At 55.1% G+C, this 17,510-nt stretch overlaps 1 protein-coding gene across 3 annotated transcripts; it reads right to left on the minus strand.

The window, feature by feature from the left end:
• Nucleotides 1–1,714: 1,714 nt before the first annotated feature.
• CIMIP4 (ciliary microtubule inner protein 4) lies at nucleotides 1,715–15,049 on the minus strand. 3 transcript variants are annotated; one of them, XM_060656438.3, is made up of 7 exons: nucleotides 15,036–15,049; nucleotides 14,859–14,961; nucleotides 11,602–11,661; nucleotides 8,082–8,524; nucleotides 6,101–6,245; nucleotides 2,086–2,196; nucleotides 1,715–1,884 (listed from the first exon to the last, which is right to left on the minus strand). In XM_060656438.3, exons 3-7 carry the CDS (start codon nucleotides 11,621–11,623, stop codon nucleotides 1,787–1,789), a joined length of 819 nt encoding a protein of 272 aa, XP_060512421.3. In that variant the 5' UTR covers nucleotides 11,624–11,661; nucleotides 14,859–14,961; nucleotides 15,036–15,049; the 3' UTR covers nucleotides 1,715–1,786. The 3 variants fall into 3 exon arrangements, with proteins under 3 accessions (XP_060512421.3, XP_060512424.3, XP_060512423.3); XM_060656441.3 differs by lacking the exon at nucleotides 1,715–1,884 and adding an exon at nucleotides 5,615–5,788 and having other exon boundaries at nucleotides 2,097–2,196; XM_060656440.3 differs by lacking the exons at nucleotides 1,715–1,884; nucleotides 2,086–2,196 and adding exons at nucleotides 2,206–2,478; nucleotides 5,615–5,788.
• Between the last annotated feature and the right edge of the window lie 2,461 nt (nucleotides 15,050–17,510).

The raw sequence follows: 17,510 nt of genomic DNA on the forward strand, positions 1-17,510 counted from the left end.
GCTATCGTCGCAACACTTGGGATGGCTCGTGTTTTTCAGCTGCCACATGTGGTGGGCAGATAGTCGCGACTCAGTAAAAACGAAATCTGGTTTTCCAGCACGAGAGCAGTGCCTTGTAGAAGTTCGGTACCCGGCAAAGAGGTTTAGCCGAACCCAGCACCGCGCACATCATTAGGTACCCAATCGATATTAAATCAAGTCAAGTTCACTTCCGGTACGTCACCTTGGTCCAATCTGATCTTGAGGAAGTCTCTCCCTTTTGCGGCCCCGCTCCTCCTGGCAGGGATCTGCTTTGCATTCGTCCAAAGCATGACGATCACTGAGGCAGTCTGGTATCGTGGTGAATCCCCCTGAACCTCTCCTGTCTATACCAATACTCCTGCACAGTCTCCTACTACGAGTCTGGGCTGGACCTTATGTCCTTTTGACCACAGGGACCTTAACAAGCCTGTGCAAGACGCGATAAGCTCTTACACATCAGGGTCTTGTCTTCTTGGAAGGCTGCTGCTTGGAACGCAGTCACCATGTCAAGAGGAAGCCGAAGCTGGCCACAAGGAGGGTGGCCCCCAGCGACGGCGCCCATCCCTGCTGAGGCCCCAGGCTCATGAGAGAAACCGCCATCTCACAGCAGGTGCCACGCGGAGCAGAAATGAGCCAAACTGCACAATCCCAAGCAAACAGATGAGGCTTGTCGTTTTAAGCCTCTAGGTTTGAGGGTGGTCTGGAACACAGCAAGTAATGGCCCAGTGGGACAGGTGAAAGAGAGTGCACGTCAGTGGCATGCGGGGTGGGGTGAGCTGCTGGCTTGGGGACCCACCAGGTAAAAAAAAAAAACAAAAAACAAAAAGAACTTCAGGATCAGCTGGTAGACGTGACTGTCTAACCTGCAACACCATCTCGGGGGGGGACTCTTCCCTGGGAACCCAATTCCCAGGTCCTCCGGGGATCGTGACTGGTTAAGGATGACTTTGGCTTAAACAATGCAAAGTTGCCCAGGCTCCAACGATAAGAAGCCCAGAGGCGGCGGCTTCCGGCCAGGGGGATGGGGCAGCTCAGCGAGGTCACGGACAACCCACATTGTGCCGCGGCGTCTTCGATTCCCCCCACCCCCCCCCACCCCCACCCCGCTCCCAGACTGTCTGCCAGCTGCGGTCTGCCCTGCGTCTTGCACCCTCTACACGGCGGCGCGAGAGAGAGAGAGATGCTCCCTCCGCTCTCCCGGGCTCCCGGGCGGAGAAAAGAATTTCCCAGAGGGCTCCGCGAGCTCCCACCTCTCCTTGCTTCTCATTGGCCCAAACTGAGTCATACGCCCATTTCTGAACCAATCAGTTTGTGTGTGTAGGGGGAGGGGTAAAACTTACTCTGAGACCAATCAAACCCACCCCTGCCTTGAAGGAGGGGCATGTTTGATTCTTCTCAAGTCCAGGGGCTCCTGGGGGAGGAATGGGTGTCTGGAAGTAATTGGGGTTCAGCTAGGGAAGGCATCCAAGGTTCAGTTCCCGCAGGGACCACTGTGAGGCCCTTCCCACAGGGTATGGGTGCCTACCGCTCGGCTCCCACATCCTGCCCGGGAATTATGAGGGAAGGGGTGCGTGTCTAAGGGGAAGGTCTGGGGTGAGTTTGGGCCCTCCGGGCTTCTCTCCTCCCTCAGATGGCCTCTCCAGCACCTCACATCAGCCCCCACCCCAACATGAAAGGGAGGCACCACAAAGAGAACATTCAGACGGGTGCCTTTCTTTATTCTTTGCCATTTCTTGGAGTGGAAGGCACCTCTTCTCGGTCGTATCTAGTACTTTGAGTTTCTGCTTTTGCCCTTCTCTCCGTATTTCTCATCCAGTGCTTTCTGTAAGTTCATATTCATAGCATTTTTCTGGTGCCACCGGCCTGCAGAGAGCAGGGAAGGAGCCAGCTCAGATCATCCAGAGGATCTCTGGAGTGCCCCGGGGCCCCAGCGGTGATCCATGCCTCTTCCAGGCCCGCCCCAGAGCTCTACCTGTTGCTGTGGCTTCTCTCCCAACCTTGGGGCCAACACACCCTGCCCAGGTAGGGGAGCACCCGCCTCCCTCACCGCAGCCCTGAACATACCCAGATCATCCGTCTTCCTGCCATGCCAGTGATCTATGTCCCTCACTGATTTCTCAATCACCTCTGGGGTGTAGGAGGCCTTCATAAGGCTCGTCGTCTCCTCAGAGGCCCCTGTGGAACCCCATAAAGAAATCCCCAGAAGCCTCAAGTCAACGAAGGTCAGGCACTCAGGGTTTCATACCTGGATGTCAGTTTCCCCAATGGATGGTGGACTGTGGAAGGTAGGGGTGTGAGGAGGTGGGCCTGGGTTCAAACACCAGCTCTGCCATTCATGGAGTGTGACTTCAGGCCAGTGTTTAACCTCTCAGAGCTTTGGCCTCTTCCTCTATCCAAAGGAATAACATTTTCTTGCAAGATTGGGAAGATCACATTACTGGAGATTCATTGGAGCATCTGGCATGGGGCAATCAATATGTCCATTTTTCAGAAAATGTATTTCTATGCGTACAGTTAAACCACACACACACACAAAAGAAATAAGTTACCATGATCAAAAGTCAGCAGAAACACCAAACAGAGGACCAAATCCCCAAAGATAGCAAGGATTCAAATGATCGGTCACAGAATGGGCAACAAATGAATTTAATGTTTCAAGTCACAAGAGACAAAAAGAATAAGCAAAGAATAAGAAACTACCCAGAAAGAATAGATTAGGAAAAGAAGCAAATGGGACCTCAGAAAATGAAACATATAGTAATTGAAAATTAAGTTCAGTGGATGACAAGAGGTCTGGGATTAGCTTTGAAATAACGCAGGGCAGGCCGATGGGTGGGTGGGAGAAACAATGGAACAAGATTGGCCACGTGTTAAGAATTGTCAAAGCTGGGTTCTGAGTGCGACATGTAGCCATTTCATTGTTCTCTCTTCTTCTAAGTTTGAAAATTAGCATCTGAATGTTTAAATTTTTTTTTTCAACGTTTTTTATTTATTTTTGGGACAGAGAGAGACAGAGCATGAACGGGGGAGGGTCAGAGAGAGAGGGAGACACAGAATCGGAAACAGGCTCCAGGCTCCGAGCCATCAGCCCAGAGCCTGAAGCGGGGCTCGAACTCACGGACCGCGAGATCGTGACCTGGCTGAAGTCGGACGCTTAACCGACTGCGCCACCCAGGCGCCCCGACATCTGAATGTTTAAAGGCACATTCAGGGGACAGGGAAAATAGTAGATTAAATGCAGCTAAGAAAAAATGGCCAGCGGGAAGATATAGACAAGGAAATTAACTAGAATGCAGCACAGAGAAGGGGAACCTTATCATAAAGCAGATGGTTGCCCCTAATTTGAGGCTATAGATTCGACATACTTCCAGCTAAGATCTCAAAAGGGCTTTTGTTTCGTTTGTTTTTTGTAGAAATAGACAAGCTGCTTCTAAAATCTCTGTGGAGGAATCAAGGACCTAGACTAGCCAAGGCTTTAATGCTGGTAGTCGTGATGGAGACGGGGGCTGATACCTGCCCAACCAGATACCGGACTACCTCTCATACTTGGTCATTAAAAGCATAACATTGGACAGTGGGCAGGACGGAGGGCCTGGAAACTGACCCCTGCACATGTGGAAGCTCGGTGGACACCAGTGGAACCACTGTGGGTCACTGGGGGGGAAAGGCGGGACTATTCAGTAAAAGGTATTGGGAGAGTTGGTAATCCACATAAAGGAAGAATTAAACAGGAATCCCTACTTCTCACTGACAACAGAAATCAACTCCAGGGGGATTAGGGACCCAAGTGTGAAAAGCAAAACTAAATATTTTAGAAGACTCTGTAAGAGATTTTCTTTAAGACTCACACGGGGTAGGATGTCTTCAACCCAGTCTTTCTGGAACTCTATCTCTCAGGAAATAGTAATTCCATCCTCCCAGCTTTTCAGATCAAAAACCTTGGAATCCACCTTCATTCCTCCCTCCTACACCCCAAATCCATTTATTGACATATTCCGCATGCTCTAGCTTGCACAGATACCCAGGCACCTAGTACATCAGGCCACGTTCAGCCTGGCCTCCCTGGGCCGCCATATTGCACAATGGTGCCTCCCGAGTTGTGCAGGGTCCCAGCCCTGCTCCCTAGACCAAGCCACCATCATCTGCCCCACCTGGACCTTTATAGTCAATTCCTCACCGGTCTCCCTGTTTCTGCCCCAGCAACCCTGCCACAGTTCTCAACGGCAGCTAGAATGGTCCTTCAACCTAAGTCAAAAACATGCCGTTCTCCTGCTTGAGACCCTCCCCTGGCTTCCCAACCCCTCAAGAGGAAAGACTTTCTGGCGGCTTTCCCCACCCAGCTCTTTGCCTTTCTGACGTCCTCTCTCTCTCTCTCTCTCTCTCTCTCTCTCTCTCAAGTTTATTTATTTATTTTGAGAGAGAAAGCATGAGTGGTGGAGGGACAGAGAGAGAGAATCCCAAGCAGGCTCCTCACGGTCGGCACAGAGCTCGATGCGGGGCTCGAACCCACGAACCGTGAGATCATGACCTGAGCTGAAATCAAGAGCCAGGCGCTTAACTGAACGAGCCAGCCGGGCGCCCCCTCCTCTCCCTCGCTCTTGTTCAACCACAACCTGAAACAGCTAGCGTAAGGCAGACAGAGTGAGTGGAAACGAAAGGGACACACGGGCAAAGCTCACCGGGAGTTGGTGCTGAAGGTGAAGCCCAAGCGGACGGCCCTTGCCAATTTCCAGAGTACAGATACTAGTAAAATAGCACTGCGATGCCAATCAGTTAAGGGAAATTTAACAAGGGACTCTTGTGAGCTGGTGCAAGCTGGTGGGAGCGGCTCCAGCACAAGCCCTGCCAAGGCTGTGTCTCTCTGGCTGGTGATGGGCGCCCGGAGGCTTTTGATACTATTCTTTTCCCTTTGTGTGGACATTACCCCACAAGGGTGTGTGTGCCAATGGGTGATTATTGTTACAGAGACGAATGGAAGGCAGGGACCCTGAGATCTGGAGCAGAGGACAAGCTGAGCTGTATTCTCTCTCCCTCCCCCAGCACCACCCCTCCTCCAGGCTCAAAGAAAAAGCCAGGAAGGCTTCCAGTGGCTGTCTGGTTCCTTGGGTGACGGGGATCAGAGCCAAGTGAGGAGGTCTGCCAGGCCCTGGGGACGCTGGAGAGGGCCTAGCGTAACAGAGGGAGGAAAGAAGAGGGCCAGACAGAGGTCATATGTGGCAGTGAGGCCAAACTCGAACGTGGGGGCAGAGAGAAGCCCCCTGCACGATGGCCGCGGAGCGGACCCTCGTCTGAGCAATCCGTTAGCCCTTGGGAACAGGGTCCCGGTGGGGAGGGGACCTGAAAGACTGGGGCTTTGGAGGCAGAAGAAAACCGTGGGTGTGAGCTCTGATCTACCTCCTGTTACTGAGAGGTCTTGGGCAAACTTTCCGATGTACCTGTGAAATGAGCTAACAGTTCTTGCCCCCAAACAGACATGACTGTGGCTGTCCCTTAGCAGCCCTGTAAGATGTCCGGATCTCCAACCGGCCCTGTCCCCCTGGTGCTGCCACCACCCGTGCTGGGAAGGAAAACTAATGGCCCGCCAGCTACTCACTTGGAGCCCCAGGCCAAGCGGCTTCACGCGGCACTTCAGAATCCCGTCACTGACCCACTGAGGGCCACAGCATCATTATTATCCCCACGGTGCCAAGGAGGTGACCGAGGCCGAGAGAGGTGAAGGATCTTGCCTGAGGCCACACCCAGGGAGTGGCAGAGCTGAGCTTTGAACCTAGGAAGCCCGATACTGTCGGCACTGTGACCAGATTAGGACACGGGAGGCGTCGGAGGGAGTGAGGGACTGTTTGCCAACTGGGATGGGTCGTCTGCGTGGGGAGGACAGATGTGCCTGGAGCCTGGACATTCCCAGCACGTGGCACAGGGCCTGGTCCAGAGAGGGCCCTTGGTGGCTGTGAAATGAGTGTCCCTGGGAATGAGTCCTAGGTCTCAGACCCCATAGGGGTCCGGGAAGGGGTGAGTACCCCAAAGGTGAATACCCCTGCCACTATGCCTGGCAACCTCCACCCTTGCCCTTTGGCCTGACCTTGAAACAAGTTGGACCGCATGTTGTAGCCCAGATCATAGTAGTCTGAGAAGATGGCGTTGATTCCCATGGGACTCTGGGTCCTGCTGGGCCACGAGGTGGCCCTCTTCTGGCCCTCAGAGCCTTCACCGATGGCCCTTTGAGCCTGCGCGGCGAGTGAGGAAGAGACCAGGGAAGCAGGGTCAGCCCCCTAGCTCCCCTCCAACTCCTCCTCCCTCTCACCCTGCCCTCGCCACCTCCTACCCCACCCCTACCCTGCAGCCTTCAACCAGGCCCGGGGCCAGGGACTGGGAGACCTGAAGGCCCTCCACCACTCACACGTCCCCACGTGCCACAGGGGCATCGGAGACGGTAATGATCATAGAGCCTCTTCCTTGTTTTGAGCACCTAATGTATACACCATCAGGAGAGGTCTTCATAAGGTAATATTCTTCCTGCCCTTTTATACATGAGGAACTCGAGCCTCGGGGCAGGACTCGCCCTGCTGTCACAGCTGGCGAACCACAGAGCCCCCAGAACCGAGGCATCACCCAGGTCAGCTCTGGGTGGCCCCTTAGATTTCATCAGGGCCAGCCCCCTCCTGTAGCACGGAACCGAGGCTCAGACTGGCTGAGGAACCAGGAAACCAGGGTGGGAGTCCCAGTTCTGCCATAACCCAGCTGCTGACATCGGGCGAGTCTCTGCCCCTCTCTGGGCCTCAGTTTCCCTGCTTGTAAAAAATGGGGGTGGGGGCCAAACTGGATGGTCATTGAAGTAGCTTCCAGCTCTGATATTTGCTGGCTCAGTGACATCTGTGTTGTGTCAAAGCTAGACAGAAAAGCCAGGTCCCTATTCAGGCCCAGGACAATGATGACCAAAGGGCGAAATGACACGTTTCTGAGGCCGAGAGGGGCAGTGACAAGTAGTGATCATAGAGCCAACCTCAGGTTGGGGCAAGGTCCTCAAGACGCTTGGGATTGTGACTTCCCAGACTAGCAGGTGGGTGTGGGTACCACACCTTATGATGACAAAGCAGAGGGGGGCCCGGCCCACAGCCTTTGTGATCCTTGTAACTCCTCTTGCTCATTGTGACCCCAAGTGGCTCACGGCACCTCTCTGAACTTCTCTTGTACCATCTGTTCAAAAAAGAAGCCATAACTCGCACCATGTGAGGGTCGAGATGATGGCTTTGAAAAATATCTCTCAAGGGACGCCTGGGTGGTTCAGTCGGCGAAGCGTCCGACTTCGGCTCAGGTCATGATCTCACGGTCCGTGAGTTCGAGCCCCGTGGCGGGCTCTGTGCTGACAGCTGGGAGCCTGGAGCCTGCTTCGGATTCTGTGTCTCCCTCTCTCTCTGACCCTCCCCCGTTCATGCTCCGTCTCTCTCTCTTTCTGTCTCAAAAATAAACGTTAAAAAAAGAAAAGAAAATATCTCTCAAAACGCCAGACCAGGAGAGCTCTTAGCGTTTGACCAGAAAGAGCAGTTTTATGTCAACTTTTCAGTTGATCAATAGGGACTCCACTGAATGACCTATCAGGTGGGGAACAGTGCCGGCATCGACTAGCGATGTCTGCCGTGTGCAGGATAGGAACGGTGTGGTAGGCGTGTCACGTGTTTGCCAGCCCGATGTCGTCCAGCTGCCTCCCTTTACAGATGTAGAGACCGGAGCCCCGAGAGGGGAAGTAACTTGTCCAAAGTCACCCAGCATTCAGGGACGGAGCCAGGGCTCAAGCCCAAATCTTCTGAGTCCCAGCCAGTGCTCTCCATCCACTCCACGCGGTCTCCTTCAGGAGACTGGTCCCAGTTAAAAGCCTCTAATCCGAACACCAGACTTAACGCTGAAAAGTCCGCAAGGGCCAGAACAGGCAAGTGCACAGCCAGCACTCGTTAATGGTACTATCGTAGAGACTCTGTACTTGAGGGCAGGCTCCTTGGGGGTCCCCCTAAGTCTCCATGCTGAACCCACCTGCCGCCCTCAGCCTCCTGTGCCCGCTCTGATACCTGCTCCTCAGAGACAAGCTCGTCCACCATGTTGCTCCCAAACTTGTGATGAATGTTGTCAGGAATGACGCTGCTCTCCTGGTCCTGGGCTCCCGCGTTGGGACCTTCCTTCAGTCCCTGGCACAGCGGAGCCCCCTCTGGGATAGAAGCCCTGCTCTCCCTCGAGGAGGGTCTGTAATCTGCCTTCCTCGGAGACCCACACTGTGGGTCCAACCCCGAGGACAGAGAGTCCCTACTGATGGCCGTTGGGGGTGGAGGTCGGATCTCCTCCAAGTGGATCTGCCTTAGGGGGCTGCCTCCCCGGTACAGGCTCTGCTGTGGGGAGACTGGGGCCTGGTACTTGAACTTGGAGGTGCCCACAGGGCTGCAGGCAGTTCTCCAGGGGTCCGTGTCCTGCTGGCCTCCCTCGTTGTTCAGATGGGCCCTGGTCAAAGTGGTGGTACCTGAACAGGGGGAGAGAGGGAGGGGAGGGAGGGAAGGAGACAGATAAACGCAGAGTGGGGGACAGGGAGGGAGACGGCGATGGGGCAACGACGCTCCCTTTCCTCTCCTTTCCGAGCCTCCTGAGCCTCCCGGACATTCTGTCTGCCTCTGCATCTCTCTCTGCATCTTCAACAAACTCTGCTCTCACTTCCTCTCAGCTTGCGTTTCATTTCCATCCCGTGCAGAGCCAAGGGCCCTCTTGGCTGGTCCGGCGGGACCTCTCCGGGTCCTCGGACCTAGCCAGCCCGCATCAAAGGGACGGTCAAAGGGACGGGGACAGAGAGCGGTCACAGCAGCCAGCGGAAGCACAGGTGAGAAATCAGGAGAGACCGAGGAAGACGGTGGCTCCGTTGGCCAGGCCTCCCACGGTACAGGATCAACCCACACTGGTTTTGACAACAGGAGCTGCAGCCCTGAGGCCTGGCCGCGTGTGACCTTGACCTCTCTGTGCTTTGGTGAACCTAGCTCCGTTTGATTAGTTCTCTTCCCGGCTTTGAACCCCACAGCGATCCAGTGAAGAAAGCCAGCAGCTTGGCAGAAGGAAGTTGGCAGAGGGCTTCCTTGGCTTGGCCCAGTCATGGAGCTGGAGGGGCCAGGTCCTTGCTCCCCATTCAGAGCTGCCCCCCCAACCCCCACTTCCTTCTGCTGTTTTCACTCTGCAGGTGGCATCACCCCAGCCATTTCAGGCTCTCCCACCAGCAGCCGCACATTCTGGCCCGGACTTCTAGTCCCAGCCCGCCGGCCCGCATTCTCTTCACCCACCCCTGGCTCCCACCAAACGGCAGCCCCTGCCCCACCCCCACCTTGTAATACCCCACCACCCAGCTCGGTGGGCGCCCCCCCTCAGGCTGGTTCCGCCACCTGGAAGGCCTGCCCTTCCTTCTCCCGGAGTCAAAACCCTACCCTTCGGTTCCTTCAAATGCTGTCTCACCAAGAATCCTCCCTGACACCCACCCCAGGCTGGCCTGGCCGAAGGCTGCACACACGTCTCACCACCCTGGGCTTTTCCCTTTCTCCACACAGCCTCAGCCTCACCCCTGCTCCCCAGTCTTCAATCCCAGGTTAAGGCTGCAAATGCATTTGGGGAGCTTCCCTCCAAAGCATTCTACACGGCTCCTCCAGCCCTCCTGAAGGATACACAGTTTTGCTTCGCTTTTGTTTACAAAGGAGATCGGATTCTACCTGTTGCTTTGTTAACTTGCTGGTAAAAAACGCACCACTGTGCCTCGGGGATTGACTTACGGCGGCAGACACAGACCTAACTGGGCAGGACTTCGCAGCTGCCCCGCGGGTGGGCATTCAGAATGTTCCAGGCTTCTTTTCCAGAGAAGGCCGCTGGACAGCAGCGGGTTTTGACCCCCGATCACTGGGGGTTTCATTTCACTCTCGCGGAGCGCCGTCACCAAGGGGTGGTGGTGCTCTGTGTAAGCCCCTCTCGCCCCCACCATGAGGAGCTGTAGACCCTTCCCCGGGGCCAGGGCGGGGGGGGGGGGGGGTTGCCGCAGCGCCTTTAGAAAAAGCTTGCCTTCCTTCCTGCCCCCCACCGGTGAAATCAGATGCCCTTCCATTCTTGCTCCTTTGTCATCCACACAAAAGGCAGAGGGAGAACCTGTTCCTGAGGCCGGACCAGATGGCCTTCCCTCCATCTAGTCCTGCTTCCGCCCCAGCGAACAAATGGGCGCGCCTCTGGGGACGGCCGAGGATGGGGACGGGCACCCTTCTCAACAGAGCGGAGGCAGAGTATGGGGTGCGCTCAGCGCCCACCTCATCAACCACGGTCCCTCCTCCTGCCCGTGGGGGGCCTGGGGCTGAGCACAGGAGGCTGAGCTCAGGACTCAAGGGGCAGGGCTCCCTGTTTCTCCCAGGATGAGCCCCTGACTGCCTCATCTATCCGCAAGTTACAGCGGAACTGCCCGCCCACCCTCTGCCAGCCCTTTGGGGTGACAAGAGCTTCACTCGCCGGACCCTGGTTCAGAGAGCCCGTATTCACTAACCATCCACCGAGGGAGCACGGACCGCGTCAGGTGCTAGGTCAGGCGCTGGGGACACAGCAGTGAACTAAAGGGCCAACCCCTGTCCTCTTGGAGCTACATATTTGTGGAATGAATGAATGAACGAATGAATGAACAAATGAACAAAGGAATGAATGAATGAATGAATGAATGAATGTCGCTGGCATTTCAGGAACCTCACTGCAACTCTACCAGCCTTCCATCCCTTCAGCTGTAAAATGGGCAGAGTAAGGGTCAAATGGTTCGTTTCCCCAGCTTGGCCCTCGATAGAATCACGCCCCCGCTCCTTACACATCTGCGGATTCCAGGGCCCTCCCAGCGCCTGCATCAGAACCTCGCTGGGAGAGGCTGGAATCCGAGCCAGACTGAGCAAGGCCGGGGTCCTTGGATTTTTGGAGACAGCTTCCAGCAGGTGGGTCCTCCCCGATCTCACTGGAAGGCCACTCACCATGGGGCCCCTCTCAGAGCTGACCCGACCCAGTCACGCCTGCATTGAAAGCCCTCCTCTTGTCCTGAGGGCAGAGCCCCCAATGCAGGGGTCAGGCCCCCACTCTGCCTCTCCAGCCATATCGACTTCTCTAGGTTCCACCAAAGCACCAGCCCTCTGACTTCTAGACTTTTGCCCACACTGTTCACCATGCCTGGATACTCCCTTCTCGCCTCCTTGGGCCACACCACTCCCTGAACGGGGCTCGCTTAGGACTTACATGTACTTTCTGGACACCCAGCCAGGCCCCTGCTGGGTTGTCCCTCAGCCCTGCCCTCGGGCGCACGCTTCCCCGCACCCCCCCCCCCAGCCCTGCAGACAGGACACGGCAGAGGGGTGGATGGGAGGCGCCAGCGATATTCCTCCCCCTGCCTTTGATTTCTGTCTTCAAACAGAATGCAGAGGGAGTCAGGGCCCCACCGTGGGTCTGCAGACCCAAGCAAGACAGAGACCCAGACCCAGGGAGGGGGAGAAGGGGCTGTTCCCTGCTGCCCTTGGGGTGCCCGAGCGGAGCTCATCCCAGGCCAGCCTGTCCTACCTGCTCGGCGGCTCAGGTCCATGGACTCTTGTTCTGGGACAAGTAATTCCAAGCTTCGTCCTGTTGACATGTGGTCACATGTGGTCGTCTCAGATGACACACAGTCTCTGCAGAGGCGGGTGAGCTGGAGCTGAACACGAAGGCCCGTGGTCGTCTGTCCGGCCCCCACCCAGGGGCCCCTCCATGCTGTTTCCAGTGCTCTCTGGTACTCAGTGAGCCCCCCATCCCCCCTGGCCTGCCTCCTGGACCCCTGCCCACTCTGCCCTCTCTGGAAAGCCCAGTCACATCCAATGCCGGGGCCCCAAAAATGTTTCTCAAAGAGCTTGGAGGCCCTGAGCCTTGCTCTTGCCTTTTGCTGCCTTTTCCTTCACTTCTCCCCAATCTGCAGCACCCTGTGCTCCCCTGGGAGCCCCCAGCGGGCCCCTGGTTGCGGGGTGCCTTGCCCCAGGCCCCCCCATCCTGGTGACTATCTGCCTCCCTACAACGTGTCCATTTTAACAGCCGGTCGCTCAAGCGTGAGCGAAGGGAACCGGCTTGGCCAACACAGGAGAGCCGAGAGCAGGTGTTAGATTAATGCCTTCTGTCTTTTATTTTTTTAATGTTTATTTATTTTTGACAGAGAGAGAGAGAGAGAGAGAGAGAGAGAGCATGAGTGGGGGAGGGGCAGAGACAGAGGGAGACACAGAATCCGAAGCAGGCTCCAGGCTCCGAGCCATCCGCACAGAGCCCGAGGTGGGGCTCAAACTCACAGACCGTGAGATCGTGACCTGAGCCAAAGTCGGACACTCAACAGACTGGGCCACCCAGGGGCCCCTAGTGCTTTCTGTCTCGTTCACACTCTCTCTCTGGCTCTTCTCAGCTTCCTTGCTCTGCCGCAAACAGCTGCCATGTTTTGAGCTGCCCCAGGGAGAGGCCAACAGCTCATGAGGAATGGAGACCCTTGGTCCAATGGTCCTCAAAGAACCACCTGACCCTTCACCCGAATGAGCATGGCCGTGAATCCTTCCCTGGTTGAGCCTTCATATGAGAACACAGCCCAGCGGACACGTTCATTATAGCTCGTGGGAGACCCTGAGCCAGAGGCCCCAGCCCGGCCACACTCAGGATCCAGACCCCCAGAAGCTGTGAGATAATAAATTTGTACTTTTGTCAAGCACATGGTCTTAAGTGACTACGCCTTGTGGTCATTTGTCACGCAGCAATAGATAGCCAGCATGGATTCCGGTACCGAGAATGGGCCGCTGCTGTAACAAATAACCTAAAACTGTGGGAGTGGCTTCGGAACCAAGCGGTGGTTGGGGCGTGGGTAGAGTTTGAGGAACGGGATGGAAAAAGCCTCAATTGCCTTAAACGGATAATGAGTAGAAACCTGGGCTTGGAGGATGTACGAAAGGATGTGAGGAACGCGTTCTTCGAAACTGGAGGAAGACGTGTCCTCGTTAGGTAGCGAAGGAAACTTAGTGACACTGTCCTTGACAGTTAGGTGGGAAGCAGGACATGTGACTGATGCACCAGGAGAGGTAGCAAGGGAGATTTCCAAGCAAAGGCTCGGAAGGTGCCTCCCGGTTTCTTGCTGCTGCTTGCAGCGAAGTATCATAGGGGAAAGAAACACTGAAGGAAGCACCGTTAAACACAAAAGAGGCAGAACTTGATGGTTTTGCAAAACCTCATCCTCTTCAGGTGCCAAAAGATGCCAAAATTCAGAAGACACCTGGGTGGCTCAGCCGGTGAAGCGTCCGACTTCGGCTCAGGTCACGACCTCGCGGTTCGTGGGTTCGAGCCCACGCGTCGGGCTCTGTGCGGACAGCTCGGAGCCCGGAGCCTGTTTCGGATTCTGGGTCTCCCTCTGTCTCTGCCCCTCCCCCACTCGCACTCTGTCTCTCTCTGTCTCAAAAATAAATAAACATTAAAAAAAAATTTTTTTAAAAAGAAGGCATGGGGGCGCCTGGGTGGCTCAGTCGGTTAAGCGTCCGGCTTCAACTCAGATCACGATCTCGCGGTCCGTGAGTTCGAGCCCCGCATCGGGCTCTGGGCTGATGGCTCGGAGCCTGGAGCCTGCTTCCGATTCTGGGTCTCCCTTTCTCTCTGCTCCTCCCCCGTTCATGCTCTGTCTCTCTCTGTCTTGAAAATAAATAAACACTAAAAAAAAAAAAAAGTTTAAAAAAAATAAAAAGAAGGCATGTATATTATTGGGGTCTAGAAGGGTCACTGAGGTAGGCAGCCCACATGGCTCCGGGGGACCCTTGTATAATCCCTCCCCTGGCACGTGGGCTGGGCCTGTTGACCCGCTTCTAACCAATAGAATAGTGGATGGGATGCCACTCGGAGAGTGAACGTAGAAGATTGCGACTCCGTCTTGTCCACACTCCGTCAGGCTCTTGGCTCGCTCACTCTGACAGAAGCAGCAGCCACGTTGTGAGCTAACCTCAGGAGAGGCCCCCCTGGCAAGGATCTGAGGGAGGCCTGTTCAAGAATCCGTGAGCAACGGAGCCCTACCATATGAGTAGCTCTGGAAAGGGGTCCTCCTCTAGTTGAACTTTGATTATATACCGTGAATGACCTTGAGAGATGGCCACCATGGGAGTGCATCTGCATTTCTGACCCAAAGGAGTTGTGAGATTAAAAAAAAAAAATGTTCTTGGGGCGCCTGGGTGGCTCAGTCCGTTAAGCATCTGATCTCACAGCTCATGATGATCAGGTCATGATCTCACAGCTCGTGAGTTCGAGCCCCGCATCGGGCTCTGTGCTGACGGCTCAGAGCCTGGAGCCTGCTTCGGATTCTGTGTCTCCCTCTCTCTCTGTCCCTCCCCTGCTCGTGCTCTGTCCCTCTCTGTCTCTCAACAATAAATAAATGTTAAAAAAAAAGGTTTGTAAAAAAAATGTTCTTAAGCCACTAAGTTTTGGGGTGATTTGTTACACAGCAAGGGATAACTAATACAGCTCATCTGCTATGCATTCTTACATTTAGTAGATTAATCCGTCTTCATAAGGAAGCAGGTGTTCAGAGAAAGTATTAACTCACCCTCTTTCCCAGATGGAGACACTGAGGCTCAGAAAAGAAATAGGACCTCAGCCAAGTGGGACCGAACCCAAGCCCGACCTCTTCTGCCTCCTTCGAGTGAGCCGTCTGCTCCCGTCCCCACCCCCCCATCCCAGTCCTCCCCCCGCCCATGTGCCCACAGCAGTGTCCTATCTGCCCCAGCGACACCCCCAGTCCATAGCAGCCTGGACCGGCTGGAACAGAAGTGTGGACTCACTGCCGGTTTCTGATCTGGAAAGAAAGGTCCCAAGAGACGTCAGTCGAGGAGGACGGGGAAGGAGGTCCTGTTGGGCCCAGGCACTCTTCCCTCACGAGCGGCCCTGAATAGAGAGAGGGATGGCGAAATCCTGGGTCCCGAGAGACCCCCGGCCCACCTCACAGGCCCCTGCCTCACCTCTCCGCTCTCTCATGTCAGCTGAAGTTCAGGAGCGCAGATCCACAGGGCAGACCCACTCCTGAAGACCACTGGCTGGGTGCCAGAGCGCCCCCCTCCCCCACTGTTCCCTGGAGTCGCCATGGTGACCGCTATACATAGGGCTCTGTTACCTCAGAGGGCCCGCACCCCCGCCCCCCTGCACCCCCACCGGGGAACAGAGGCCCGGGGGAAGCCGGTACTGAAGGGGAAGGAGGGGCCTTCAAGCTTTGCTCTGTCTCCACTCAAAATGTTTCCCGAGCCCCGCACATGTGACACACGGAGGGCTCGGATGCCATCAGGTGGAAAGAAAGTTCTCGGAGCCACAGCGGATTAAGTAGAGCGATCAGTGTTGTCTGGAGAAAGGAGTCAGGACTCTCGGAGGGGCCATCTGAGCTGGCCTCTGAGGGATGTATAGGAGTTTGACAGTTTAGAAGGGACTTGAATACTAAAGGCGTGAATGTGGGGCACCTGGGTGGCTCAGTGGGTTAAGCGTCTGACTTCAGCTCAGGTCACGATCTCCGTGAGTTCAAGCCCCGCGTCGGGCTCTGTGCTGACAGCTCCGAGCCTGGAGCCTGCCTCGGATTCTGTGTCTCCCTCTCTCTCTCTCTCTCTCTCGGCCCCTCCCCTGCCCACGTTCTGTCTCTCTCTGTCTCTCTCTCAAAAATAAATAATACATATTAAAAAAAAGAAAAAAAAAAAGAGCGTGACTTTGGTCAAGTTCTTTGGCTGAACTTTCCTCGCGTGTGAAACAGAGACAGCTCACCACCGAGAGCAAGGGTGAGGATTGAGCGAAGTCGTTTTCGGGAAATGCCTGGCGCATTGCCCGCCACAGAGAGATGTCGCCTGTAGCCCGGTGCTAACCTCATAAGCCACTCATCAGCAAGGCCTTCCAAGTACACCAGACTCGCGCGCCCTTAGCCACCTCCACATCTCTCCCTGCCCCCAGTCCAGACCTCTTGCCTCCTCCCTCGCCTCCTGGGTTTGCTCTCCTGCCTGTATTAATTTTCTTTTCTTTTTTTTTTTTAATGTTATTTTTGAGAGAGGGAGAGACAGAGAGCGCAGGCAGGGGAGGGGCTGAGAGAGAGACACACACACAGAATCTGAAGCAGGCTCCAGGCTCTGAGCCTGAGGCAGGGCTCGAACTCACGAACGGTGAGATCATGACCTGAGCCGAAGTCAGTGGCTCCACCGACTGAGCCCCCCAGGCGCCCCATAATTTTCTATGGCTGCATAACAGTATTACCACAAACTTAGCCGCTTCGCACACATTTATTATGGCAGCTGCTGTGGGTCAGGGCACCTGCCATGGCTTAGCTGGATTCTCTGGTCACTCGAGGCTCCACTAAAGGACCTAAAGCTAGCATGACAAGGACGACAGCACGGAGGGGGAGGGGTCAGTCCCAGCCCTCTTCCGCACAGACTCTGCAGGCATCCGGCCTGACCCAGCGTGACACCCCAGTGTCCTCAGCGTTTACTGAGCACCCACCTGCCTCAACGTCAGGCTAGGGCCTGGGGTAGGTCACTGACAGACTTGGTCCCCTGGCCCTCCATGACCCTGTCTTTGCCCAGGAAGGCTGCACAGTGGCAACAGGGAACCTCCAGGAGGGGAGGCCTAGGCTCATGAGGCTGTGAGGAGAAAACAGACCTCCTGTGGCTTGGTTGGTTAAGTGTCGGACTCTTGATCTCAGCTCAGATCCTGATCTCAGGGTTGTGAGTTCAAGCCCCACGCTGGGCTCTGCACTGCCTACTTTGAAAGAAAGAAAGAAAGAAAGAAAGAAAGAAAGAAAGAAAGAAAGAAGCGAAGGAAGGAAGGGAGGGAGGGAAGGAAGGAAGAAAGGAAGAAAGAAAGAAAGAAAGGAAGAAGGGAGGGAAGGAAGGAAGAAAGGAAGGAAGGAATAAAGGGAGGGAAGGAAGGAAGAAAGGAAGAAAGAAAGGAAGGAAGGAAGGAAGAAAGGAAGAAAGGAAGGAAGGAAGAAAGGAAGGAAGAAAGAGGAAGGGAGGGAAGGAAGGAAGAAAGGAAGGGAGGGAAGGAAGGAAGGAAGAAAGGAAGGAAGGAAGGAAGGAAGGAAGGAAGAAAGGAAGAAAGGAAGGAAGGAAAGAAGGAAGGAAGAAAGGAAGGAAGGAAGGAAGGAAGGAAGGAAGGAAGGAAGAAAGAAAGGAAGGGAGGGAAGGAAGGAAGGAAGGAAGGAAGAAAGGAAGGAAGGAAGGAAGAAAGGAAGGAAGAAAGAGGAAGGGAGGGAAGGAAGGAAGAAAGGAAGGGAGGGAAGGAAGGAAGGAAGAAAGGAAGGAAGGAAGGAAGGAAGGAAGGAAGAAAGGAAGGAAGGAAGAAAGGAAGGAAGAAAGAGGAAGGGAGGGAAGGAAGGAAGAAAGGAAGGGAGGGAAGGAAGGAAGGAAGAAAGGAAGGAAGGAAGGAAGGAAGGAAGAAAGGAAGGAAGAAAGAGGAAGGGAGGGAAG

This window comes from Panthera onca, chromosome B4, assembly GCF_046562875.1.
Source record: "Panthera onca isolate mPanOnc1 chromosome B4, mPanOnc1 haplotype 2, whole genome shotgun sequence".
Classification (NCBI taxonomy): Eukaryota; Metazoa; Chordata; class Mammalia; order Carnivora; family Felidae; genus Panthera; species Panthera onca.

Bases quoted from the DNA above. Each gene is read 5' to 3' on its own strand.
- CIMIP4 (XM_060656438.3), bottom strand. From the start codon at position 11,623: ATGGACCTGAGCCGCCGAGCAG. The intron at 2,197-6,100 runs GTCAGGCCAAAG...GGGGTTCCACAG, and splicing joins GCGGTCCAACTTGTTTCAAG to GGGCCTCTGAGGAGACGACG. The intron at 1,885-2,085 runs GTATGTTCAGGG...TGCTCTCTGCAG, and splicing joins CAGGAAGACGGATGATCTGG to GCCGGTGGCACCAGAAAAAT.